This window comes from Chanos chanos, chromosome 2 (assembly GCF_902362185.1).
Source record: "Chanos chanos chromosome 2, fChaCha1.1, whole genome shotgun sequence".
Taxonomy (NCBI): Eukaryota; Metazoa; Chordata; class Actinopteri; order Gonorynchiformes; family Chanidae; genus Chanos; species Chanos chanos.
Window position 1 is genome coordinate 36006080 of NC_044496.1, and position 27756 is coordinate 36033835.

At 39.2% G+C, this 27756-nt stretch overlaps 2 protein-coding genes across 5 annotated transcripts; both read right to left on the reverse strand.

Moving 5' to 3' along the window:
• Positions 1–5547: 5547 nt before the first annotated feature.
• LOC115804469 (UDP-glucuronosyltransferase 2A2) lies at positions 5548–26840 on the reverse strand. Of its 3 annotated transcripts, XM_030764926.1 has the most exons (3): positions 7620–7687; positions 6525–7161; positions 5548–6485 (listed from the first exon to the last, which is right to left on the reverse strand). In XM_030764926.1, the coding sequence occupies exons 2-3, from the start codon at positions 7146–7148 to the stop codon at positions 5568–5570; spliced, it is 1542 nt and encodes a 513-aa protein (XP_030620786.1). In that variant the 5' UTR covers positions 7149–7161; positions 7620–7687; the 3' UTR covers positions 5548–5567. The 3 variants fall into 3 exon arrangements, with proteins under 3 accessions (XP_030620786.1, XP_030620785.1, XP_030620784.1); XM_030764925.1 differs by lacking the exon at positions 7620–7687 and adding an exon at positions 26775–26840 and having other exon boundaries at positions 5548–7161; XM_030764924.1 differs by having other exon boundaries at positions 5548–7161.
• LOC115804470 (UDP-glucuronosyltransferase 2A1-like) lies at positions 17410–26852 on the reverse strand. Of its 2 annotated transcripts, XM_030764928.1 has the most exons (3): positions 26775–26852; positions 18935–19564; positions 17410–18853 (listed from the first exon to the last, which is right to left on the reverse strand). In XM_030764928.1, the coding sequence occupies exons 2-3, from the start codon at positions 19549–19551 to the stop codon at positions 17980–17982; spliced, it is 1491 nt and encodes a 496-aa protein (XP_030620788.1). In that variant the 5' UTR covers positions 19552–19564; positions 26775–26852; the 3' UTR covers positions 17410–17979. The 2 variants fall into 2 exon arrangements, with proteins under 2 accessions (XP_030620788.1, XP_030620787.1); XM_030764927.1 differs by having other exon boundaries at positions 17410–19564.
• Positions 26853–27756: the final 904 nt, after the last annotated feature.

Below are 27756 nucleotides of genomic sequence, written 5' to 3' on the forward strand. Positions count from 1 at the left end.
ATAGTATATTAAAATACACACACACACACACACACACACAAATATATTTGTATAGACAGTGCAGATTGAGCCCTCTCAACAAGTATAGCAAGGGCGTTCTAACACAAAAATGTGCTAAGAGTGAACGTGTTAAAGGTAATACACTCTGGCTTGTCAATAATTAACTTTGTGCTTTTAAAGCACATGCATTAAATCACGTGGAAAGAGGTTTTCCTTGTTAAACCTTAGATTACAAGCCTGCTGAGATGAATGACAGCCTTTTGGGTGTACTGAAGTAAGCCAAACCCATATTTGGCATTGTACCTGGAAAACAAGATTGACTTTCACTCCATTTCATTTTTTTCTGGCGTGTGTTTCAAACATATCTGATTCCCACTGATGTGTGGTAGTGGCATGTGGTAGGTTTTTTTACTTAGGCAAGCAGAAGTCCAGCAGGCAGTACATCCAATATTTAAAAAAGATCCTTTAGGTGCTGAACAATAAACACAAGTTTTCAACACAGCTTTGTCCAGCAGTTCATTCAGGGTTTTCTTACAAACATTTCCGGCCACACACCAAACTCAACAAGAGACAAACTAGTACCTGACTTCTTCTTTTGTCTCTTGCTGCACTAAGTAGCTGATACCCCGACCTAGTGGCTGGAGGAAGCATTATCCTTCCCCTGTGCAACATGCATATACACATATTCATCTTACACATTTTACACAGTTTCACTACACACACATGCATGCAGTAACAGGCCATTTTGCCTGTTACAGTACAACGGTCTGTCTCATGGTTTTCTACTGTCTGACTTTCCTGTCTTGAAAGTGCCTCTCCTGTGTCTTGCTGCTCTGTGCCTAACCAAAGGGAAAAATTACTGAGATTATTAATTTTAATTGACACTAAACTTTATATTGCACACATCTGGAGAAGACTGCTTGAAAAATACATTACACACTCAACACAATTTTTGTGGTAATCTTCAAAATGCTTAGCATTTGATGACCCTGGACTTTCCTTTCTGCACATATTATGTGTCTCAAACCTACTGTCGCCACATATAGCTTTGTTCAATCCAATAAAAAAAGCTATTAAAATTGTCTAGTGGATGACAGTCTCTACCAATAGACACTGTCAATCATTTTACCGCCCAACACAGGAGACAAATACACAACTGATCTCAGAGCAGGGCAAGCAGTTTCAAGAACGCTTGCCTTTTTTGCTGTATTTCTGATGTTAGCTATCTAACATCAACTGTAGAGAGTTTAGTGGAAACATCACAAAAAGTAGCATGGTAGTTGGCTAGTTATCCCATAGTGTCATCGTACAGTCACAATACGCAGGTCCAAGTGTCTTTTTTCAAACTTTTAGCAAAAACTGATGTCAGGACAGGGCAAGTGATTTTAAAACCACTTGCCTTCGCCGACACTTTTCAAAGGGACGCATGAGTTTAACAATCTGTTGGCAAACACAGCTCTCGGCAGAAAAGCACAGCAAAACTGGGCAAAAACGCCACAAGAGGGCAGTGGGCGGGTCGTGGGAGAAATGTATTGAAATAGACAGTAGTAGATTGTGTATTGTACATATTTGTAAAAAATTATCACTCTTAAGTGATATATCTTTTGGCATTTATTTTTGTGTAGGAAAGTTAGGCAACCAGTGCTTGCCTTGCTTGCCCTGGCAGCATGCCACTGATGTGTGGTCACATTTATGAATGTTTGTATTTTTTGTTTGTGAAATATTTGAGCTGGGCCATGTGTTTCATTTTATTTTTTACATTTGTGATTCACATGTCAGTGTTGCTCTGTTGGACTGTACATTCAATAATATTAATTAACGGTGGAGGGTAGTGGGGCACACGGTGGCTCAAAGAATAGCACTGATACCTCACTGCAAGAGGGTGTCAGGCCGGGCAGCCAGGGTCCTTTAGGTGTGGAGTTTGCATGTTCTCCCCGTGTCTGCTTGGGTTTCCTCCAGGAGCTCTGGTTTTCTCCCACAGTCCAAAGACATGCAAGTTAGGTGAACTGGAGAGACTAAATTGCCCATAGGTGTACGTGAATGTGTTTGTCTGTGTGTCTGCCCTCTGATGGACTGGCAACCTGTCCATAGTGTTTCCCTGCCTGTCGCCCAATGAATGCTGGGACACTAATTAGGATAAGCGGCTTAGATAATGAGTGAAAGAGTGCAGGGCAGGGTGGGACAATGGTCTGCCATGGGGCCACGGTTTGTTTGTGAGCCGCAGTGTCCACTCTTAATCGTGTCAGCGGGTTCTGTGAACATTATGCCTGGTCCTTTACTTCCTATATTGCAGGTAAGTAATGTATAAGAATTGGCAAAAAGTAGAGTTAGCTACTAAGAAGAGATTAGATGATTTTGTGTCAAGGAGGATGAGTCACTTGAAGTAAGTTTTCTACCTCCAGTTCCTGAAAAGTTCAAACCCCTAAGTAAAGCTGTAGTAGCGATGCCATACCGGCCTTTAATTTATTTATTTTTTGTTGTTGTTTTATAATAGATTAGATTAAGAAAGCATAGAAGTAAAGGCACAGTACAATTTGTGAACACATATTAATTGATATGAATCTTATTTTGATAGTTTTCTGTTTACATGCCAAAAAAATTAAATAAATAAGATTACATCCACATATATTTCTGTATATAGAAATGACATTGAACATCCAATGGTATAAAAGGAAAACTAGAAGTACTTGTTCCAATAATATAAGAGGAAAAATGGAATCATTCATTGAAAGAAAATATTTCATAAACCATTTGATTTGCAAGGTCCGTGTACATTATGCATGGCCTCTGGACTGATCATTAATTTTCTATAATTTGGAAACAACAGTTATTATGGTACCACCACCTGGTACCCGTAACATATAGACAACCCGATCTCTTGAAACAGGAATAATTTATATCAATGTTTGCTTTTCAGTTAATTGCGCTTTTATTTAGTAATTCTCTGAAATATCACTTAAAATGTGTGTGGGTTACAAGCCTATTTTACACTGCCTGTGCAAAAAGCTAAAAACTCTAAGCCTCATTAAGAAATCACACACAAGCAGTTTCTGTGTCTGATTATGTTTTTGCATCCTTTAAATAAGACTGTCCAGAGTAATGTGCAGTCCATAGATAATCTCTGTGTGTACAAAGAGAAGGCACAGCCCTGTAAATGCACCTCTCACCTACCTGTGTATCTATGCTCAAAGGTCTTTTGAACTTCTCAGCTTACAAAATGACAGAGGTTCTTTGTCAAGATTGAACCATTCGCTATCTCACTAGGGGATTTATCTGCGACTCAGCATGCGGTACCATAAAATAGCACCAACGGCAATCACAGTTTCATGGGTTCAAGAAGCTGTTCTCAGTTTATATAGTCCACTTCATTTTAGTCCTGCACTGTTTGAGCAATTGTCAATGTTGTCACAGTCAAACTAGTTATTTAGTGCAGATTTATTCAATATTTGCAGGGTCATATCATTTTTACATCATTGAGAATGTTTTTAAAAGGAGCAGCATTCCCATCACATTACATACATAGTTTTAAAGGAAATATGAACCACTTGTATGTGCTGAAAATAAGTTGCACAATACTTTGTTATAGTGTCTTATATACTTAATTAAACTGACATTTAAAATATGGAAATATAGCACATATTTAGAAAGTCATGCAGTCCAAAGATATGTGTGTACAAAGAGGAGGCACCTCCCACCTACCCTTGTATATTTTTGTATATAAATATATAAGGTCTTTTGAACTTTGTATGTCCAGTCATTTTAGCAGTTAAACCTGGCAATATTAACATGGCAAGATTAAAATACATGTAATGAGTTTTGGAATAATTACATAATGTGTTTACATATGATTTTGTGTATGTCTGTATGTCAGTATTTCTTATAGTTTTTACTTGCTGATAAATGCTTTTCTTTCTCTTGACATGGTCTCTGCCTTCATCTGCCCAAACTGATTAACATAAAGAAGCTAAAGGTAAGATTCCTGCACAAACAATTGTTGGTGAAAGGCTGAGTGACTACTGTTACATCAGATCTCACTTCAGATTAAACAGAACAAAACTCACTAGACATTTATAATCAAAACACTCATAGTTAAGGGAGTCTTCTATCTCCAGTTTGCCTAACATACATGTCTTTGGACTGTGGGAGGAAACCCACAAAGAGAGCATGCAAACTCGACATCAAAAGGACCCTGGCCAAGATTCAAACCCAGGACCCTCTTGCTATGAGACAACAGCACTACCCACTGCACCATCATGGAACTCTAACATGTTTTTCCTTCTTTTGCTCCATCTTCAAAACACAGCCAAATTGGACAGCAGACACTTGTACTGACACATGGAAGGGATTGGTACTGACATATTCCCACAGAAAAATGTCTCTTATTGACACTTGTTCACAGCATGAATATTTGAGCTTATGTTTCATAAGTACAACAAATTCTACAAATCATTTTCCGAGTATAGAACTGATATTTGCTGTTCATCACCCTCTCCATATTCCTATTTCAGATTTTCTATCTGAAGAAATCACAACATTGAGGTTGGATTTTCATTATACACATCTCTACAGAAACTGTATCTTGCTTCTCCCTTAACAAGGGGAAATTCTAATATGCTTTTAAATAGTATTGCTACACATAACCTTGTGTGAGTAAAATAAAATATGAAGAAAATGTAAAACTCATTGTATGGATTTTAGATTTTTGTGAATGATACTGTTTAAATTAAATTATTTTATTGATTTACTTGAATTACATTAATTTCAATTCAGTCTGAGCACATTATTCACAGTGACCAATGAAATCCTAGAAATCGGAGAAACTGTCCTTCAGTGTTTTTAAAATGAAAGTTAAAGTTTCCCACTTTATACTCCTCATACTGCCTTCCTGTACAAAAAGCTCTACTAACTCCAAGCCTCTCATTAATAAATAACACACAAACAGTTTCTGTGCCTGGCTATGTTTTTGAATGCTTCGATGAATCCCCTCTGTGCGTACAAAGAGGAAACATAGCTCTGTTAATGCACCTCTCACGTACGTGTGTAGTTATGCTACAAGTCTATACACCAGAAAGGTCTACACAATGTTACTGAGACCAAAGAAAACAATTCCTTGGGTGAAAATATACCCTCTGATCTTGTGTGTATTAGATAACAAGTACCTTTAACCCATGTCTGAGAGAAAAACGAGTGTTTTCTGTTTTTTTGTTGGACCATCCAGTTTATGACATCTATGAATCGCCAGGTGCAAATGACCATCTATCTTTGTGTGGAGGTAGAGGTTTTGTAGGGAAAATTTTCTAAGTGTGTACGAAGGCAAATAGTTTGCATGTATGCTTTATGTGAGTCACGTGTAACTCAATCATTGGATCAGATATATGCTAACTGACAGTCACTGCAGGAGTAAGAACCCACAGGACGTTTTTTGCTGTAGCTCAGCATTACAACACATGATTCAACATATCTACTGATTATTGAGCCTTTGGCTTCTCTTACTAAATGTGCTAGTGTTATTCATGGGCATAATGGGTCCCCAGTGTTGAGAAACAGTGGTGTAAAATATTATTTTACTATTCACGTTTGATTTTCATTTTCAGTACAATTCTTTTGCATAAGAATTTGATTAGATGAAAAGTTGTCAGTGATATTATCAACACAACAGCCAGGAGAGTCAGTATAACATCTACAGAATGGTAAGCCATCCAGGACATTCTGAACGATTGTGTGCGCAGGTGAGGGGCCCCTCTGTTCCTCATGACATACTCTATCCAGAATATTGCATGGTCAAGAGGTTTCATTGGTTGGTCTCTATGCAGTCTTGACAGCCTCTGCATGTTCTCTCTGTAAGATGGCTCATACAGGACCTCCTTCAAGGCCTCCAGAAACACAGTCCTGTCCAGAGTTGCTATATTCACAATCTTAGCAGTTCCCTTTGCACTCATTCTGGAGAGGTTATCAGGCTGATCAAAGACTAAGGGGAGACCTACTATTGGCACACCATGGTATATGGCCTCCTGGACTCCATTGGTGCCCCCGTGAGGCACAAATACTTTGGTCTTTGGGTGTCCCAACAAGTCATTCTGGGGCAACCAGTCCACCAGTAAAGTGTTGTTACCAAGAGTAGCAGGCCGGCGTCCTGTATGTCTCCAGATGACTTTCTGGGGCAGTTGGGCAAAAGCTGCAGCTATTTCATCAGCAACATCATTGGGGAGATCACTGATCAGGGTGCCAAGAGACATAATGATGACACCGTGCTCCCCTGAGCTCTGGACAAATTCTTCCAGATCAGCAGGAAGAGGCTTGGAGGGTTTGCACTGGAAGCCACCCATGTAGACCACATTGGGCATCGTTGGGCGTGGGAATTCAAAGGTAAAGTCATTTCTCATGAGCCAGATGTCAGCATCCTGGAACAGTGAGAAGTAGTCTACATCAGGGCCAAAGAATCGTTGACAGAAAGCTGGGTAGATGGGTGTGATGATGCGATATATCTGGTATTGAGCAAAAACATAGGTCAAGAAATTTTTGACTCTCTGGAAGAATGTCATTTTGTCTGTCAGCTCTGCTCCTGGGACAGGTACATAGGAGAGAGGAGAGGGGGCAATGGCAGAGTGGCCATCTCCATGGATCGTCCAACGGACATTAAACACCATTGGGAGGCCAAGACGATGTCCCAGTAGACCACCAATTCCAGTTGCAGGATCTGTCAGAACCATATCATATTTTGCGTCCTGGAGGGAAGTCATTAATGCTTCATCTTCAAACACAGTGGTCATCATATTGATCATATCTCGGTGAAACTCAGCAAACTTGTCAACAACTTGAAGTTCTAACATAAAGCGACCCCACCCAGTATAATCTTCTCTCATGTGCTTCAGAAGACTGCTCACTAAAGGGCCAAAAAAATCCTCATCAAATCCACCTGTGGTTGGGATGGTAATGGAAGTATAGAGGGGAGATGTCTCCTTGATATACCAGCTGTTAGAGGCTCGCACCACTGTCATTTGGTGTCCTCTGGCGTGCAGCTCTTCAATGAGGACTTTCATATTTATCCAGTGACTGCCATCAACTGGAACCACGAGTATTTTACCTCCCTCTCCTACCGTCAAAGTGAACAACAGCAACAACAAGGTGACAGAGACTGAATGATGCATCCTCAGCCAAAACCTAGGATAAAACATTGGAAAATACGTCATTGTTGCAGAAAGATTCATCTTAAAATGGTATATACTGAGAACCTACCTAACGTTATCATACATTTACAGTTGGAATTAACACAAAATTATAAATATTCTTGAGCTGCCCAGGAGATATCTCAAAAAACACAGAAAACCCACATGCTAAAGTATGGATTGTTGTTATTTGGGGTAATAAGAATAAATAAATGAATTCATTCTTAGGCTAAAATACTACTTTCAAGAAGTTGTGCAATGCCTCTGACATTTGGCAAAGTTCCCGAATAAAGTAATCACACTGCACACAAGGAATTTTTCAAGTCTTTGAAAGAGAAAGTGTTGAAATGATTGATTACATTAAATTAGATACACATCTGAACATATTGAAACCTTACAGTTTCTATTCTGAAAAGATCATTCAGCAAAACAGCATTATGCCATGGTACTCACCAGACAGTAATTCCAACCTATATCCACAATACGTTCTGAACACAGAGTTCACAGAGTGACACAGCAGTATGAGTGAGAAAATGCAGGGAAAGCTCACAAGGGGAAGTTGAGGGGCGGGCTAAAGATTACGTACCATGAATTCTATGCTGTTCAGAGGTTATTTGCTCATGCTTGGTTTAAAGCTTTTGAGCGCAATGTTGATATTTGACATTTGGCCAGTCTTACTATTTGTTTATTTGCAGTTGTATGCATGTTATGCATGTTTAAATATCCTCCTATAGCTTTTGTTATAATGACTCTTAACTTTTTGTTTTGAACCATTTTTTCACTGACAGTCTTTCACTGTGTGTATCTGAGCAAAACTATGCTGAACTTCAGCTCTATAATTCTTCTAATCATTATTTCTTTGCTTAATGAAGACTGTTCACCTGGCTTGGTTTTACCTCATATTTATTTTTTTTAATTTATCTGTATTATGTGATGATTTGTGCTGTTTACTATAAATATAGTTCTTTTAATAATTAGGAGCATCCTTTGGATACATTTAGTTTAATTTTTACATTCAGAATGCTTGTATGATGTGTGCTTTTTTACTTTAATTTTCTTTTAGGAGTGCACCTTTCAAAAGAAGAGTGATAAAGAGTTGTCATCTTTGAAGACAGCTACGCTGAACTGAGCTGTGGTTACCTAGAGACTTCTGAATGTCTTCCTCTCCTTATCATTGTGCTTTGCCATTGTTAATATTTATGCTGATGGGCTGGCAGTCAATCTTGGGAGTGTGAGGACAAGGCATCAACTATGAAGAGGATGACCCCTGGACAGCGATAGAACAATTGATTTCTTCTCTTAATAGCTCTTATTCTTATTCTGATTTTTTTACTTTTGTTGTTTTTTTTTCTCTCTCTTACTCTTATTTTGATTTGTACTCTCTCTCTAACTCATTACCAACACCGTTCTCCTTTACTGTCTTCTCTGATGACTCATGTCTTCTTACATCTGAATATAAACTTGGCATACTTTGTTAAAATTTTGTTATAATTTGGAATCTGGTTGATTTCTGATAAAATGTTTATTGGCATATTTAGGATACACATTGTTTGGAACACAAACAAATTGCGTTACATGAAGTCCATGATCAAGTATAACCAGTGACAGAGCACTATAGAAGAATTCAGACAAGACTAGTACTAGAGGTTGTGAAGACCAGGGCAAGGCTTTTTCGAACTTGTGGGAGTTACAGTTTAAACAAAAAAAAAACTGATGTAGCAATGGTTTCATACCTCAGAACTATCCCTCCTTTTCACCATGTATACGCACACACACACGCGCGCGCATAACAAGTATGGTGAGAACACTCTTAACACAAAGATGTGTTAAGAGAGAACATGTTAAAGGTAATACACTCTGGCTTGTCAATAATTAACTTTGCACTTTTAAAGCACATGCATTAAATCACGTGGAACGAGCTTTTCCCTGTTAAATCTTAGATTACAAGCCTGCTGAGATGAATGCAAATGCATTACTCAACTCAAAAACAGATGTAGCAATGGTTTTATACCTCAGCACTATCCGTCCTTTTCACCATACATGGAAAATGAAGCTGGAATTTGTCCCTGATTGGATGAAATTTTATTACCATCCATTTTAATGATTTAACTATGTAAAAAGTATGGCTGTCTCGAATACCATTCTTTGGGCCTCAGAGCTTCGGTAGTAACCAACAGCAAATATTCAAATATTCAATGTGGTGGTGGGGGGTTTTGCATGACTCGGGAGTTTCCAAGCCAGACATTTCTACAAAAGTAATGGATGTTCCCACATTACCCACATTAATGTGAACTTTTATGTCAGCATATCCACTGTGCACGACCGAACATTTACTCCGGCTGTGTGTGCAGAACAGAGCTTTTTTGTTGCCGGCTACTTCATGGAGAAATGGATAAGCCTTCTAGAGGTTTTTGGCCAAGACCAGCTTTCTCTTCAGCATGATGCTAACCGTTAATGTACTGACAGATTCTGTCAGACAGAGCCACAAGCATCTTAGCAACAGCCTTGAGAACGACACATTGATTGATTGACACACAAACAGACAAATCAGTCTTGAATTCAGACACGACGTGCATTGTTTGTGTTTTTTGATGGGTAATAATGAGTGGGAAAGAACATGATAAACGCCTATGTAAGCGCTGAAAAGAAGTACAGCCATTCCCCGACATATGTCCGAGGTCAATTATGAGTTCTGACCGACCGGTCTTGTCTCAAAATGGACGTAAGTCGAACGTATGTTAGCATGGCATATAGGGGTCGTATACTAACTGAGAGTGAGAACTGAGAGAGATGCTGTGATGCACACAATGCCGGGATATCGTCTCACGGTCACTATTGTACGCACGCAGCCGTCAGCACTGGCTGTTAAGCTGTGTTTTAAGCCAACGGCATGCGAAATTTTTGAGTGACTCGAATACATGAAAAGTCAGCGGCAGCACGCGAAGGGGTGGTGTTAATCGCGGCGAAACTGCGAGCGAAGCGAAACGGGCGAAATGAGGTTCACTTGAGTTAAAAATTGCTCAACTCCGGCGCAAATCTTGCCTGGCGAAAGCCAGTCACCTTCCAGTGGGGCTAGAAGCCACGCCCCCTTCCCGGAAACGTCTTCGGGCGTGTGTAAAAAAGCATGAAATTTGATTGCTCAGTTTTGTCAGGCAAACCAGCGCGAGGAAAGCGAAGCGAAATTTCGCCAGTTCATAGTTTCATATGGCCGGAAGACTTGACATATTTAACTAGAGATGCGTTTCCGCGAGAAAATGCGAATATGATTGGGCCGCAGCATCATCGAACCTTAAATGTAGAAATACTCGATCTGTCTCCGGTGGAAGACCGTTAAATCCAACTGCCGCTGTGTGCAATTCCTTGTCGTAGCGTTCATGTTCAATGGGATAATAAATGATTAAAAACGGCAATTAAAAAAAAGACGAGTGGACCGATCAATTAGCCGTACACAAGCACATTACTATGAGTGAGGACGGACCTACTACCGCCGCAATAATCGATCTAATGAAAACTGTGGGAGAAGAAAAGGGTTCGAAAGACGACCGGAATAAAAATAATAATAATAGGTCCTACCACAAGGGGTGGAAGAAGAAAATATGTGTGAATATCAGGAGACTTAACTTTGCTCATTTATTGAGGACACTCGCATACCCCACAGCATTCACGTGTGGCTACACGGGACTACACAGGCATTGTGTTACTCTATCTGCGTCCAAAACCGCATATTACATACTGCACACGAAAGTTACATTAAAGTACGTACTGCAGGAGTACGCACTAAAATACTGTAGACAGACAGTACGCGAGAATTTGGACGCACTAATGAGGTAATCAAATTGCCCGCAACATTTTTGCGCGTGAGCTTTATAATCGCGGTTTAATGACGACTACCTGTAAACAGACACAGCGGTACATTTAAAAACCCCGACTGCGCATGTCACATACGGAAATTTCCCTCTCTATTATTTATACTAAGACTTCTAACATTTAAATAACGTTTACAGAACGTTTAAAAGATTCCTGACAACTGTTTATTTACACATAGACAAATAGTTTTATTAATTTTAACACAGCTTCTTAAGATCTGTACAATGGTTGTCCCTTACACTTGAAAATAGAGTTGACCGCCATCTTCTCAGACACAAATGACTGCGTCAGAAACGCCCTTTTTTCCATGTGGCTTTATGGGATTTAAAAGTGTCCAGTGCTCGCATACTTCGTTTTTCCAACGGAAGTAGTATGTCATCCGGGTACTATTCACATACTACTCTATGCATACTATGTATTTGGACGTACTACTAATGGTGGCGTACTGTTTTGACGTACTATTTAGTACGAAAGTATGCGGTTTTGGACGCAGCATCTGTTTCCACGTCAGTTACTTCATCACAGCTGTATCAGTGCGCGGCACTATATTCTACACTAGTGGAAGCCAGCTGGCGAACGTACGATCAAACATCATTTTCAAATTTACATATATTGTCTTCTTTGTTTTTTGAAATGTATTTTTGCGGTCGTAAGAACGGATGGTAATAAGCCGCATAGGTCGACTTATTTGGAAAGTCGGGGAGAGGAGAGGCTGTATAATAATTTTATTATAACAGTCGGTCCTCTGTATCCGGGGGGATTGGTTCTAGGACTTCCCGCGGATACCAAAATCCGCGGATCCTCAAGTCCCATGTAAAATAGTGTAGTATTTGAATGAAACCTACGCACATCCTTCCATATACTTTAATTCATCTATAAATTACTTATAATACCTAATACAATGTAAATGCTACGTAAATTGTATTGTTTTGGGAATAACGACATGAAAAAAGTACATGTTCAGTACGGAAGCAACCTCGTAGGCCTAGCTACCTAGTACATGCACGTCTGCAACAACATGACATTTTCTTTCTTTCTTTCTTTCAACACTTACAGATTGCTTTCGTTTAATGACCTGAAAGAGAAATACATAGAATAAAGCAGAACATGTAAACTACGAGTGGCCTCCATATAGAAAATATAATTGAAAACAGAGAAAATATAAATGTTTTAAAACACAAATAGAAGTAACAAGTAACGAGACGCGAGCCCAACAATGCTCAAACAACGAGTGCTGGAGAGCATGGGAGGTAATCCTTGCCAACATTAAAATGAAAACGGTAAAATGAAAGTTCAAACCCCGTTTTGCGATTTCTTATTCAATATCTGAGTGTGCGCACATACAATGCCAAAATGAAAAATGAAATTAGATCACTTGATTTTCATTTTCATTTTCACGACAAACACGAGTCTTTTCTGACAAAAATAAAAATAAAATTGAAATATCTTTTTGTCATTTCACTTAATTAGTTAGACTTTTCCTTTCAAAACATTTTGTGGCACAAATCAGACAAAATGCAAACGAAAAGACAAAGTTGATAAACCTATGGCAAAGCTCCGGTTTGCGATTTAATTTCCGATTCAATGCGCTGTATCTGACAATATGCGAAGGCAAATGCAAACGAGCATTGCGTTACCGTTTCCCACTTTACCTTTTACCAAAATATGCTATCACGCCTTGTTTTATTCATAGCTTCATGTCCACTGGTGTTAGAGACCTCAAATATTGGCACAACAATAATAAAACATTGCACTTGCAGAAAAAATGATTGAAATCGTATTGGTGCAAAAAAGTGGGTTTGTAATACCCTCAGTATTACTATCATTTAGGAATTTTGCACTTTTTTTCCAAATCTAGGGCCTTATAAAAATAAAATGGCACGCAGTACAGGCTTTTAATGCTTTTGGCATACTGAAAATATGTTTGTCTTCCATCCTGCAAAGTTTGGTGAGGCTATAGGAATAATCCTTTTCAAGATATTAATGCTTCAACATGGCTTCCCAGATAAGGTGTTTTTGTGAGTGTAAAAAATTAAAAAATGTCAAAAAAAAAATAAAAACATTGGAATTGAACAAAAATATTTTACAGGCCTTAGTTTTGGGACCCAAACATTATATATACAAAATCTGAGATGGTGCTTCAACCACTTTCCTGGATTCTGTCTGATTTGACATGGAATGATCTATATATATATATATATATATATATATATATATATATATATATATATATATATATATAGGGTCAGACAGTCCAGAATCTGCCCTCTCAACAAGTATGGTGAGGGCGCTCTAACACAAAGACGTGTTAAAAGTGAATGTGTTAAAGGTAATACATTCTGGCTCGTCAATAATTAATTTTGCGCTTTTAAAGCAGGGCCATGTGTTTCATTTTCTTTTTTGCATTTGTGATTCACATGTCAGTGTTCCTCTGTAGGACTGTACATTCAGTAATGTTAATTAACAGTGGAGGGCAGGGTGGGACAGTGGTCTGCCAGGGTTAGGGTTAGGGTTTGGGTTTATTTGTGAGCCGCAGTGTCTGCACGTGATTGTGTCAGTGGGTGTGAACATTATGCCTGGTCCTTTATTTCTTATATTGCAGGTATCTATCTAAAAGACAGTAAAGAGGATTATTTTAGCTTTGATATGTTCATTAAAGTGCCTACCTACTTTTATTTTACTTCATAAAACGTTTCTGGTCTTAGATTCCATGCTTGAGCATAGCGTTGAAAACTCTGCATTTTAGAGATAGAGAAGAGTGTTTACAGAATTTCGTTTTAATTCATAAACTGAGCTGATTCTGAAAACCTCTATAGGCATCAGCAGGACTTAGTTTGGTAATTGAGCATGATAAATGCAGGGAAATACTGTACAAAACTGCAAAGTTATTGTGACTACAGTTTTAAGAGTCATTTAGCTCTACTGACTACAAAAGAAGGCTCATAAATTTATGTTAAAAATCAAGCTCTGAGAAAACAAAAACCTAATTAGAGTTCATTTTAAAAGTCTGCTCTCTGATTTGCTGAGAGCATGCTTGCTGTTTTGGAAACAAGCTGTGGTAAGAATTGAATAAACTGCTCTTTCAGGAATGATGTATTAGTTTTAACAATTAAATCATGACTTTCTAAATATGTGCTATAGTCCATATTTTAAATGTCAATATAATTAAGTATATATTATAAGACATTGCAATAAAGTATTGTGTAACTTATTTTCAGTGCATACAAGTGGTTCATATTTCCTTTAAAACTATGTATGTAATATGATGGGAATGCTGCTCCTTTTAAAAGCATTCTCAATTATGTAAAAATGATATGACCCTGCAAATATTGAATAAATCTGCACTAAATAACTAGTTTGACTGTGACAACATTGACAATTGCTCAAACAGTGCAGGACTAAAATGGACTATATAAACTGAGAACAGCTTCTTAAACCCATGAAACTGTGATTGCCGTTGGTGCTATTTTATGGTACCGCATGCTGAGTCCCAGATAAATCCTCAGTGAGATAGCGAACAGTTCAATCTTGACAAAGAACCTCTGTCATTTTGTAAGTTGAGAAGGTCAAAAGACCTTTGAGCATAAATACACAGGTAGGTGAGAGGTGCATTTACAGGGCTGTGCCTTCTCTTTGTACACACAGAGATTATCTATGGACTGCACATTACTCTGGACAGTCTTATTTAAAGCATTCAGAAACATAATCAGGTACAACTGTTCGTGTGTGATTTATTAATGACTTAGAGTTTTTAGCTTTTTGCACAGGAAGTGTAAAATAGGTTAACTTTGTAACCTAAAAAAAAAACAGATTTTAAGTGATATTTCAGAGAATCACTAAATAAAAGTGCTATTAAATGAAAAGCCAACATTGATATAAATTATTCCTGTTTAAAGAGATGGGTTATCTATGTGTTATGGGTACCAGGTGGTGGTACCATAATAACTGTTGTTTCCAAATTACAGGAAATTAATGATCAGTCTAGGGGACATACATAATGTTCACAGACCTTGCAAATCCAATGATTTATTAATTATTTTCTTTCAGTGAATGATTCCATTTTTCCTCTTATATCATTGGAACAAGTACTTCCAGTTTTCCTTTTATACCATTGGATGTTCAATGTAATTTCTATATATAGAAATATATATAGATCTAATTTTTTTTTTTTTAGGCATGTAAACAGAAAACTATCAAAATACGATTCATATCAACTGATATGTGTTCACAAATTGTACTGTGTCTTTACTTCTATGCTTTCTTAATCTAATCTGTATTAAAACAACAACAGAAAATAACTAAATAAAAGGCTGGTATGGCTTTACTTAGGAGTCTGAACTTTTCAGGGATCGGAGGTAGAAAACTTCTCAAGCGACTGATCCTCCTTGACACAAAATCATCTAACCTGTTCTTAGTAGCTAACTCTACTCAACAACTTTTCGCCAATTCTTAGACATAGATAGATAGATACCTGCAATATAAGAAATAAAGGACCAGGCATAATGTTCACACCCACTGACACAATCACGTGCAGACACTGCGGCTCACAAATAAACCCAAACCCTAACCCTAACCCTGGCAGACCACTGTCCCACCCTGCCCTCCACTGTTAATTAACGTTACTGAATGTACAGTCCTACAGAGGAACACTGACATGTGAATCACAAATGCAAAAAAGAAAATGAAACACATGGCCCAGCTCAAATATTTCACAAATAAAGAAATACAAACATTCATAAATGTGACCACACATCAGCGGGAATCAGATATGTATAAAACACACGGCAGTAAAAAAATGAAATGGAGTGGAAGTCAATCTTGTCTTCCAGGTACAATGCCAAATATGGGTTTGGCTCAGTTCAGTACACCCACAAGGCTGTCATTCATCTGAGCAGGCTTGTAATCTAAGGTTTAACAGGGAAAAGCTCTTTCCACGAGATTTAATGCATGTGCTTTAAAAGCGCAAAATTAATTATTGACGAGCCAGAGTGTATTACCTTTAACACATTCACTTTTAACACGTCTTTGTGTTAGAGCGCCCTCACCATACTTGTTGAGAGGGCAGATTCTGGACTGTCTGACCTTATATATATATATATATATATATATATATATATATATGTATATATATATATATATATATATATATATATATGTATACATGGGTCATTCCGTTTCAAGTCAGACAGAATCCAGGAAAGTGGTTGCAGCACCGTCTCAGATTTTGTTCAAAGTTTGTATATATAATGGTTGGATCCCAAAACTAAGGCCTGTATAATATTTTTGTTCAATTCCAATGTTTTTTTTTGGCTCTTGATATCTCTATCTTCATTTTTACACACACAAAAAATGCCTTATCTGGGAAGTGATGTTTGGGCTTTAATATCTTGAAAAGTATTATTCCTAGCCTCACCAGGTGTCGCTTTTGCACTTGGTCCATTTTGCTGGTCCACACACGAATGCGATTCACATTAAATGTTGTTGTTTTTAATCAGTGGGAGGCGTCAACGCACTTCCTGTGCCTAGTCTGTCGGGATTTAAAAGAAGAAGAAGAAGAAGAAGAAATCAAAACTATATCCATTTTGCCTGTTGTTGTTTTCTGTTGTCGCACTTTAATATGATGCCGTCGGAGAGCAAATGTGTACATACACGAATGAGTTCGTATTTCCGCGTAAGCAGAGGACATCAATTGAGTAGGCGGTCGTTCAATGTGGTCGAGTTCGCATTCGCGTTTACACTGCTATAAGAATGTGGTCACATGCGGTCCAGACCACCTCCGAATGTGGTCTGACTGATCGGATCTCGATGCGACCTAAATGCGCATTGGATGCGTTTACAACTGTACTTTTGAGCTGTCCACTTGTGATCGGATCACCAAAATTGGATCTTAATGCAAGGTGTAAACAGAGCCTCTGATGCCGGTTTCATCAGAACTCTGGAACAGATCCCTGTCCATTGGAAAACCCCAAGCAACAGTTACTATTTTGGTTTTTTGAGGGTGTAGGTCTAGCTACAGCCTTTACTATTACAGACCTCGCAGAACATGCAAGCCAAATACGACAAAGAAATGTGACCTGTGAGTTTTTCAAAATATACCCGTAGGCTAATTAGGCAACCGATACCTATCGCTCCTTGAAGATGTTTCATTATGTGAATCGGATTGTACTACTTCCCTTCAATGTAAACTGGAATATTCCTTTATCTGAAAATAATCCGATGGTTGCTTTAATCAGATTGTTCTGCACACATAACCGTACTGAGTGAACCATAAACCGGAATTTATCTGGCAGTATATATAGGAAAAATAAATGCAATCAGTAGGTTTGCACAATATGTTTGTTCAAAATAGGTTTTCTCATATTTACAGTTAATTATACAGAGAATTGAAAAATATCAAATTATCTCTCAAAATAGATTCCATTTCAAGCCAGTACACTGTATTCTCTCAGACTGACTGAGCAATTAACTGAGCATTACCCCTATTGTACTTCATCAGGAAACAGACTGATCAGTTTCAGGTAGATCATCTTGCAGGACCTGATCCTAAAAGGTGTCTTTAAAATAATTTCATAGTTTCATAAAATGCATTGTTTTTATCTTAATCTAACAAAAATGTGTAACAGGCTGTCATCACTTGTCCTTAGAATCCGTGAACCAAATGATTTCATGTTTTACAATTTTGTTCAGACTACCTCAAAGCTAAATGAGAGTACGCAGCTATGAATACAATGCATTCTTATTAAATCCTCATGGGATCAGATCCAAACCAGTCAACCTCATTGATGAACCAAGCTCTGATGAAAGAATGAATATGAACTAAAAGACTTCTCGTGAAACAATTCCCTCCCTGATTAACCATTTTTCACACAGTGAGAAAATCAAAAAATCCCCAAAACTCCTAAACTCCAATACTAGTAGAATTGGGAACTCATTTGAACTTATCTAGCTATCCATGTTTGATTTTGTTTTTCAGTAGAATCCTTTTGCACAACAATCTAATCAAAGAAAAAGTCATCAGTGAAATTATCAACACAATCGCCAGAAGAGTCAGTATAACATCTACAGAATGGTAAGCCATCCAGGACATTCTGAACGATTGTGTGCGCAGGTGAGGGGCCCCTCTGTTCCTCATGACATACTCTATCCAGAACATAGCATGGTCAAGAGGTTTCATTGGTTGGTCTCTATGCAGTCTTGACAGCCTCTGCATGTTCTCTCTGTAAGATGGCTCATACAGGACCTCCTTCAAGGCCTCCAGAAACACAGTCCTGTCCAGAGTTGCTATATTCACAATCTTAGCAGTTCCCTTTGCATTCATTCTGGAGAGGTTATCAGGCTGATCAAAGACTAAGGGCAGACCCACCATTGGCACACCATGGTATATGGCCTCCTGGACTCCATTAGTGCCTCCATGTGCTACAAACACTCTGGTCTTTGGGTGTCCCAACAAGTCATTCTGGGGCAACCAGTCCACCAGTAAAGTGTTGTTACCAAGAGTAGCAGGCCGGGGCCCAGTATATCTCCAAATGACTTTCTGGGGCAGTTGGGCAAAAGCTGCAGCTATTTCATCAGCAATGTCATAAGGCAGCTCACTGAACAGAGTGCCTAAAGACATGATGATAACACCATGCTCTCCTGAGCTCTGGACAAATCCTTCCAGGTCTGCAGGAAGAGGTTTAGAGGGCTTACATTGGAAGCCACCCATGTAGACCACATTGGGCATCGTTGGGCGTGGGAATTCAAAGGTAAAATCATTTCTCATGAGCCAGATGTCAGCATCCTGGAAAAGTGAAAAGTAGTCTACATCAGGGCCAAAGTATCGATGACAGAAGGCTGTGTAGTGGGGGCCAGGGATCGTCAAACCATGGCAGAGAAGAAAAAAGTAAAACATGATATTCAGTAGTCTCTGAAGAAATGTCATCTTGTCTGTCAGTTCTGTTCCTGGGACAGGTACGTAAGAGAGAGGGCTGGGGGCAATGGCAAAGTGGGCCTCTGCACGGTCAGTCCAGCGCACATTTAACACCAGTGGGAGACCAAGGCGACGTGCTAGAAACACTCCACCACCAAATGCAGGGTCTGTAAGTATCAAGTCATATTTGGCATCCAGCAATGAATTCATTAATATTTTGTCCTGAAACATCAAGGTCATCATGTTGCAAATATCCTGGTGCATCTTTGACAATTGTTCAACAACCTCCATCTGCAACAAGAGATAAGTCCAAAAGTTGTTTTTTTCTCTACGGAGCTGGAGTAGACGGGCTGAAAAGGAGCTGACCGAATCCGCATCAAATCTGCCCAAATTCACAGTAATGCTTCTGTAATATGGAGACTCCTCTTCAATGGTCCAACTGTTTGAAGCTCGCACTACTGCTATGCTATGGCCCCTGGAATGTAATTCTTCAATGAGGACTTTCATATTAATCCAGTGACTTCCCTCCACAGGAAAAACAAGCACTTTTCCTGCATAGACTTTCAGCAGCATCACTGAAAGAATCAACAGTGAGAATGAATGATGCATCTTCCGTATCAGCCTATGAGAAAAGCAAAAAATGCTGTGTTATTATTGTTTATTTTCCACCTTTTAAGACATGTGCTTAGATTCCATTGCCTTTTTCAGTAATTTAGAATAGATGTTGCAGTAAATACAGGGTTCCCATGGTCATGGAAAACCTGGAAAAGCCATGGATTTTTAAGATTCCATTTTCCAGGCCTGGAGAAGTAATGTAATTCAGTAAATTCACTGAAAGTTTTGGAAAAGTCATGAAATTTGATTTTGTCATAGCAGGGGTGTAGGAGTTATAGGAGATAAAGTATGTCTTGTGTATTTTATGGATTAATGCGAGTCACAAAATCCGATGGCTTCCTTCTTCAATTAAACAGCGTGGTAACAGAGAGTGAGGGGAGAAAACACATTTTGTTCAATCTTGTTTCGTTCTCCATGAAGCTTCAGTTTGAGCTACGCCCTCCAAATCATTCACCACGTCCTCAGTAGTGTAAATGAATAGGAAATCTAATTTTGTTTGTAAGAAATCATGGTGATCAAATTGCTCTATTTCTAATAGGTGGCCATATTAAAAACATCAGCAGCCAAAGCCTTCTCTGGATATTGTCTGATAACAACATGACTGACAGTAAATGCTAGGAATCTTAGACAGGGTAAGAAATCCACTTTACTGGGGAAGTTCTGTTTGCCCAAACAATCGTTTTAGTGATGCTGACAAATACGATTTATAGCCTAGGATTTAACTCATCTCGTAGTGCCATTGCTTTGAAAATAATCTTGATTAGTTGTTGGCTGTGTAAAGATAGAGTGGCCCTACGTTATTGCTTATGCAAGATATATGACTTCAAAGCAACCAGTGCTAGCAAGTAAACCATGCATTTAGCTTATTAGCAAAAAGCTTTGTGCTCTTTAATCTGACCTTCAGCCCATTGTCACTGGGGAACGCCAGGACAGTTAGTCAGCAAGTCCATGGGCAGTTGGGCACAAAATGTTCACTTAGTATTATAGTAACATTATTTAATATTCAATATAATTGCAGTGTCTGTATTTTGAATGTTTGAAGTGAATATGAAAATAACTGACATTATGTGAATGGAGAAGGTTGTTGTTTAATTGTCATTTAATGATTAGGCCCAATGTGTGGAGTAACGAACGCAATTTTGTATACTTGTAAGTAGTGAAACACTGCATGAAAAGTGGCGTATCTGGAAATATCCGGACAAAGCAAACTTCCGCCAAACCTGCTGTTTGTCGGAGGTATTTGGATGCCTGCAGAGCTTTGTTATGCAGACCTGCAAACTCCCACAAATGTCCGAATACAGCTGTTAGACTGAGGTTTTCAGGCATCCGCCTGACCAGTCGTTAGCTGATGGCTTGGCCTTTCAAATGCTAAGAACAATGAGTGGTCTGGGTGGGACTGAGTACAGAATCCTGCCCGGCTTCCTTGCCATAATTTTCTATCAGATATCGTATATGTAATATTTAGGCTATATACTGATAACCACACAAACCTGTTAGGTGTTGCATGGTGTATAATACAGCAGTGGTAGGCCCATATAGCCTTTAATGTTATTGCACTGTCGTACAACTAAATTAAAATGGACTCTTCAAATGGAGCATTGGAATTTCATGAAAGGCCATTGAAATTTCATTAAAGGTCACTGAAAAGTCATGGAAAAGTTCTGAAATCTTGTCAGTGAAAATGGGTGAGAACCCTGTAAATAACCATGAAGTAGCAGACAAAAAAACTTTTCTGATTATCTATCTCATATGATCAGATTTTTACGTAGAAAACATTACTGTTATACATAGGATGGGGCAGTTCAAGACATGAGCTGAAGTTCAGCATTTGAATTTAAGATATGGGACATTCTGCCAAATCAATGCCATTTGCATGTTGTAACTTTTCAAAATTAAACTTCATTCTTTTTTTTTTTTTTAAAAACACAAAGCCATTTTTTATTTCTAAGGGAGATCCCAACCTCAATTTTATCAAAAATCTATCATGTGATTACCAAACAGTTGTTTAAATGATGGACCAAACGTAGTTGGAAAATTAGTGGTTTATCTTCATTTTTATTTTTATAAAAAACAATTTAGTAACAGGAATGAACATTGGGTCACAGAAATGTGAGTAACAGGAATGAGTGCTTGTGTGTGTGAGAACAAGTGGATGTCACTGAACTTTCCTCAATTAAACTAAGATAAAACAGAGGTCATTATATCTGTCAAAAAGACCTTAGTCTAAATAGCAACATAAAAGCAGTAACAACTGTGTGTATGCTTTTGTATGAGTGCGAGCATGTGTGTGTATATGAGCATGTGCCTGTGTGTGTGTGTGTGTGTGTACAGGGTGGGGTGGGGTAGGCGGTAGATAGAGAGAGAGAGAACATGTGAGTATCGCTCCTCCCCCCTGCAGCATGTGTGTCTGGCTCCTGCCTCTGCACAGTATGGGTTCTCCATATTCCTCTACACAAGGCAAGAAAGACAACAAATACAAAAGCTGACCATGTTAAGCATGTCCTCAGATCTCTACATTGACTACCAGTACCTAAGCTGCCACCAGTGTAGATCTTGATGGTAGTAGCAAATATACAAATGGGAGCTTTGAAGGCTGAAGTGGAGAAGGGTTCCATGCGGACAACACTTGGACATGGATTAGCTGATCCTAAGAACAGGGCGATGGCCTCTGTCACCCCCCAGCGATCAAAAGGAGTTTGGGTAAGATTCCAGAACCTGGTGTGTAGAGGGCGGCTGTGCAAAGGCAGCCAGTGCGATAATGCAAATGAACCCGGAGATGCCGGTGGGGACCCTGGGAAGAGTTCTCCTTTTTTATGAAGGGCAGGGTGCCCTGTAATGTGTTTGCCCTGGGACAGGGACCTGTGCTGGGAGGAGCAACCCAGGTGGTGGTCTCGTCGATCACATAGCAAGCGGTCAACTTAGAACTGGTGTGGACAAAGGGAGTCTGACTGTTTAATTAAAATGAAGCATCATGAAGGTTGGCAAATGGTGTTGACACGATGTGATTTCTGCCCAGTGCTCTGAATCTCAAGCAAACGCGGGTAAACGGCAGGAGTAACTATGACTCTTAAGGCAGCCAAATACCTCGTCATCTGATTAGTGACATGCACGAATGGATTAACGAGAATCCCACTGTCCCTATCCACTATCCAGTGAAGCCACAGGGAAAGGAGCCCTGGGTTTCAGTAATTTCAACTGTAAAACTTAAAATCAAGTGAACAGTATTATAATTAATCAATGTATATACCAGATACACATTTTAAATGTCTATGTCATTCAAACTTCTCACTCCTGTTACTCTTATTCAGGAGAATGATGCTACGTTCTGTTGATCATGTGACTCATGGAATATCCTAAATTTTTAGAGGGGGGATGTGTCAGGGTAAGGGGACTGAGTGAAAACTTGGGGGCACAACTAAAATGTGTACTTTAACAAACATATTATGAATTTCCGATGAAAAAACGTATTTTATGTCTAAACTGGAAATAGAGTCACACAATAATACAAAAAAAAATAGATTTCTGAAGGATTCTAATCATATTTCATGGTGAAGTGTGGTGTTATAGAGAGGGGACAGGCTAAAATCATATTTTTTCAGTGTTCTGGGCAGTTTTTGTTAAGGTTTTATGTGATGTATCTTCAAACTGCAATTAGGACAAAGTGCAGGACACTTTGCTTGATAATATAATGTACTATAAAAATACTTTTCATGCATATTTATGCATGTTATGTCTTGGGGAAGAAAAAGGCACTGATTCGGTGGAATGGCCCATATCCAATAAAAGTATGCACGATTTAACACAATTTTACTTTAATTAAATCAGTTTGAATTCCATGAAGCTAGATGCAGAAATCAAAATACTGTAACTAAGCAAGATTGTTCCCTAACAGAGCGTTTCACGTGAAAGTTAAAATCTTCATGTAAGATGGGTTGTATGGCTCCTTCGTCAATGCCTCCCCTCCTTTGGGATTCCTCATGTTTGAGCACTACTTCACTTCAGGTATCATTGTGTATGTCTGGCTGTGGGTGTAGTCGCGACTGTACAGGCCAATCCTTGATCTTGTGGGGAGCATTGCTCAGTGTTGGAGGTGGTTGGAGCTTGATAAACTCCAGTCCAATACTGTAGCATGTTCTCTTCTCAGCCAACAGTTTCCCTCTGTTAACTTCAAAGTGGTTGTCAAGATCAATGTGTTCAACAGTTGTCTGTGTCCAGATTACAGCATTTTAGATGCATTCTTCTGTCCTCCCTGAGCATGGGAATATTTTGAAAATCTCAGTGGAATACAACACTCTTTTAAACTTAACTTTTTGCTTTTCATTTTCTTTTGCATAGTAGTCTGCTGAAAGAAAAAGTAATCTGTCATTTTATCAGCACAATGGCCAGCAGAGTCGTTATAACATCTAATAACAGCACTGATAAAAGAATGAATATGAACTAAAAGAATTCCCAAGAAACTATTCCCTCTTGATTAACCATTTCTCACACAGTGAGAAAATCAAAAATTCCAAAAACTCCTAAACTCCAATACTAGCAAACCGGGAACTCATTTGAACTTATCTATCTATCCATGTTTGATTTTGTTTTTCAGTAGAATCCTGTTGCAAAACAATCTAATCAAAGAAAAAATTACCAGTGATATTATCAACACAATAGCCAGCAGACTCAGTATAACATCTACAGAATGGTAATGACTGTGTGCGCAGGTGAGGGGCCCTTCCATTCCTCATGACATACTCTATCCAGAATATTGCACGGTTTCATAATCTTAGTGCTTTTCCACTAAGTTAAGTTTCTGTGATTGCACACACACACTGTGAACAGTGAGCAGTGAATTTGTCCTCTGCATTTAACTCCAACACACCAGTAGTGAACACACACCAGACGCAGGAGCAGTGGGGAGCAGGGAGCATTGGGGTTAAGAGCCTTGCTCAGCTGTGGACCAGCAACCCTCCAGTCACAAGCCCGGTTCTCTACCCTTTAGACCACGGCTGCCCCAAACCATGGCTGCCCCAGGACGGTGCTGGTGCCAATGCCAGTGCCGGTGCGGAGCCAGTGCTGCCTTGGTGCCTTTTGAGAACCGGCCCGCATTTCCACAGGTTTGGGAACCGAACGCTACGTAGCGAAAGTCTCGGTAAATTCCATGGGGAAAAAATAATGTCGGACAGAACGCATCTGCTTGCTTTTTACTTTTATGCTAGGCTTCCACACAGCGAAACACCTCACGAATTTTGCCCAAAAACTTTTCGTTCTGGTGCGAAATTCATGAAAATAGTAAGCCTGTCACCTAGCTCAAAAGTTTAAAAGAGTGCAGTGGTCTATTTGCATAAGCCAGAGCCGAGAGAGTGAGTGTTTTTTCTACCATTCTGGGTCAGACTGCGTTCATGTAACATGTAAACAACAGCCCGTGTTGATGTAGACACAAAAGGGTGAACATACATCTTTTGATCATACACATATTTTCATGCTACATATAGCCTTTAGCCTACCGCTATCTCGGTCAGACTTTTTTGTTACTCCCGCCTCTCTAGAGAACATCACGTAGCAAACATGTCAAACGCTGAACTGATTGGTTCTCGCGTGGTTTTTATTTGCATAGCCTCTGACGTCAGCGGTTCCAACTTTTAGGACCAGCAATTCTGTGGTGCCGTGCCGTGCCGTGCCGGTGCCAGCTTTTCGGCTCCGGCACCAGTATTTTGTCAGTGGAAAAGCGCGGCCTCGGTGCTCGATTAGGCACCGGCACCAGCACCGTGGCAGTGGAAAAGGGGTATCTATGCAGTTTTTCCAGGTTAGTGGGAAGACGCTTAGTAGGTTTGCATTGGAAGCCACCAATGTAGACCACATTGGGCATTGTTGGGCATGGGAATTCAAAGGTAAAGTCATTTCTCATGAGCCAGAATCAATGACAGAAAGCTGGGTAGACAGGTGTGATGATGCAGTATACCTGGTTTTGTTCAAAAACATAGGACAAGAAATTTTTGACTCACTGGAGAAAAGTAATTTTGTCTGTCAGCTCTGCTCTTGAGACAGGTACATAGGAGAGAGGAGAGGGGGCAATGGCAAAATAGGCCTCTCCATGGATCGTCCAGCGGACATTAAACACCACTGGGAGGCCAAGACGACATGCCAGGAATACTCCATTTCCAATTACAGGATCTGTCAGAACTAAGTCATATTTGCTGTCCCTAATGGAATTCATTAACGCTTCATCTTCCAACATAGTTATCATCATCTTGGCCATATCTTCATAAAAGCCAATGAATTTGTTCAGAGTGTCAATTTCCATCTTTAAACGTTCCCACCCAGTGTAATCTGCTCTCAGGATCTTCAGGGCACTGTCCACAAAAGAGCCGAAAAAATCCTAATCAGATTCACCTGTGCTTGTGATGGTAATGGACAATTAGTGGGCAGATGTCTCCTTGATACACCAGCAGTTGGAAGGTCACACCACTGTAATTTGGTGTCCTCTGGAGTGCAGTTCTTCAATGAGGATTTTCATATTCATCCAATGACTGCCTCCCTTTCCTTCCATCAAAGTGAACAACAGCATCAACAAAGTAACAAAGACTGAATGAGACATCCTCAGCCAAAACCTTAGATAAAGCATTTTAAAATAATTAACTGTTGCAGAATCTGACGACATGTATTGAAATCTCACTTGACAATGTCACGCATTCACATTTATGGGTCACACAAAACTATAATCCTTCTTTTTTATAGATTAAAGCACCAAAAACCTTGCCAGTATGTCAGAAACACAGCAAAACAACAGGTAAAAGAAAGAATCATTCTTACTTAGGAGAATTAATGTATGAACGAACGAACAAGCGAGCAAACGAACGAATGGACGAGCAAATGTAATTACAACACCAGTATTAGGGCCGGCTGCAGCAATGACGGCATTTGAGATGTGCAAGGGGGCAAACGTGTACATTATGATTAGGCTTAGGTCTGGGCGACATAGTTGAAAAAAATCACTTTGTTTTGCTAGGAGAATGAAGCCACAGGGTTCATCTATTAGGCGGTTTTCTACTTTGAGTTACATAACTCTGAGTTTTCACTAAACCCGCTTTCTGGAACACCCCCCAGGACTTTGAAAGAAAGTGTTGAAGTGTTGCAATCACATTTCGGTCAGTAAAAACACACTGTTTTCTTTCGAAGTCGCTTCTATTGTGAAAAGTTCATTCAGCAAAACAGTACTAAGTCACAGTACTCACCAGACAACAATTCCTGTCTATATCCGTCTGGAACACAGAGTTCGTCACAAAATAGAGGGAAAGCTCACCGGAGTTCAAGAAGAAGCAAAGAGAGTTCAATCTCTGAACTGTGTCCGGGTCAGAGATTTTTTTTCCATACTTGGTTGACAGATTTTGGAAGTTATTTTTGGTTATGGCATTTGGCCATTTACAAAAACAAACAAACAAGCAAATAAATAAATAAATAGTCTATTTGTAGCTGTATGCACGTTTAAATATCCTCCTACAGCTTTTGTTATAATAACTCTTACGTTTTCATGTTGGTCAATTCTTTCATTAACTGTCTTTCATCATGTGTAACCTATCTGAGCCAAATTGCTTAATACACCGCTTACGATACGATTAAGTCCCTAAAACATTTACGACAGCGCATATTTTCTATGGTGTTGGCAAGTGGCTATACCTGTTCACTTCATGTTCCGTTTCGGGTATTCCAATGACAAAATATTCAGTCAGATGAGTGTTACAATAATATTCCTTGTGGATTAAGTCATTAAATATGGAATACATGAAGCATGTTTGCAGGAATTGTAGTTGGTACAAACATTCTGATGCTGCGTGACAGTACAGTCTCATAAGAAATTAGAATGTACATCGATTCATGAGTATTGCATAAGATCTCATTTCAAAGTTCTTGGATTATGTCAAATGAAATCTAGCTGTAATGAATAGATTTGGTGTAAAATTCAAGCGTTTTGACTCTTAGTTGAAAATGGCTTTTGGTTTTAGTTGGCAAAATACTGGTGTAATTTTATTTTCAGGTACACAGTCCACAAGTAAAGCAGCAGTGATGAAGCAGAGGTGTAAAATGAGTGCCTTTTGTTCTGTACAGTGAATAATGAAGCATGTTCAGTTTTCGAACGAGAGACTGCTCAGTAGTGAAACACAGTATTTTTTCATGCAGGTCTATGGAGCCAATCGGTGTAAAGCACCGAGTCTGCAG

Excerpts from the sequence above, each read along its gene's own strand:
- LOC115804469 (XM_030764925.1), bottom strand. The coding sequence starts at position 7,148 with ATGCATCATTCAGTCTCTGTCACCTTGTTGTTGCTGTTGTTCACTTTG.
- LOC115804470 (XM_030764927.1), bottom strand. The coding sequence starts at position 19,551 with ATGCATCATTCATTCTCACTGTTGATTCTTTCAGTGATGCTGCTGAAA.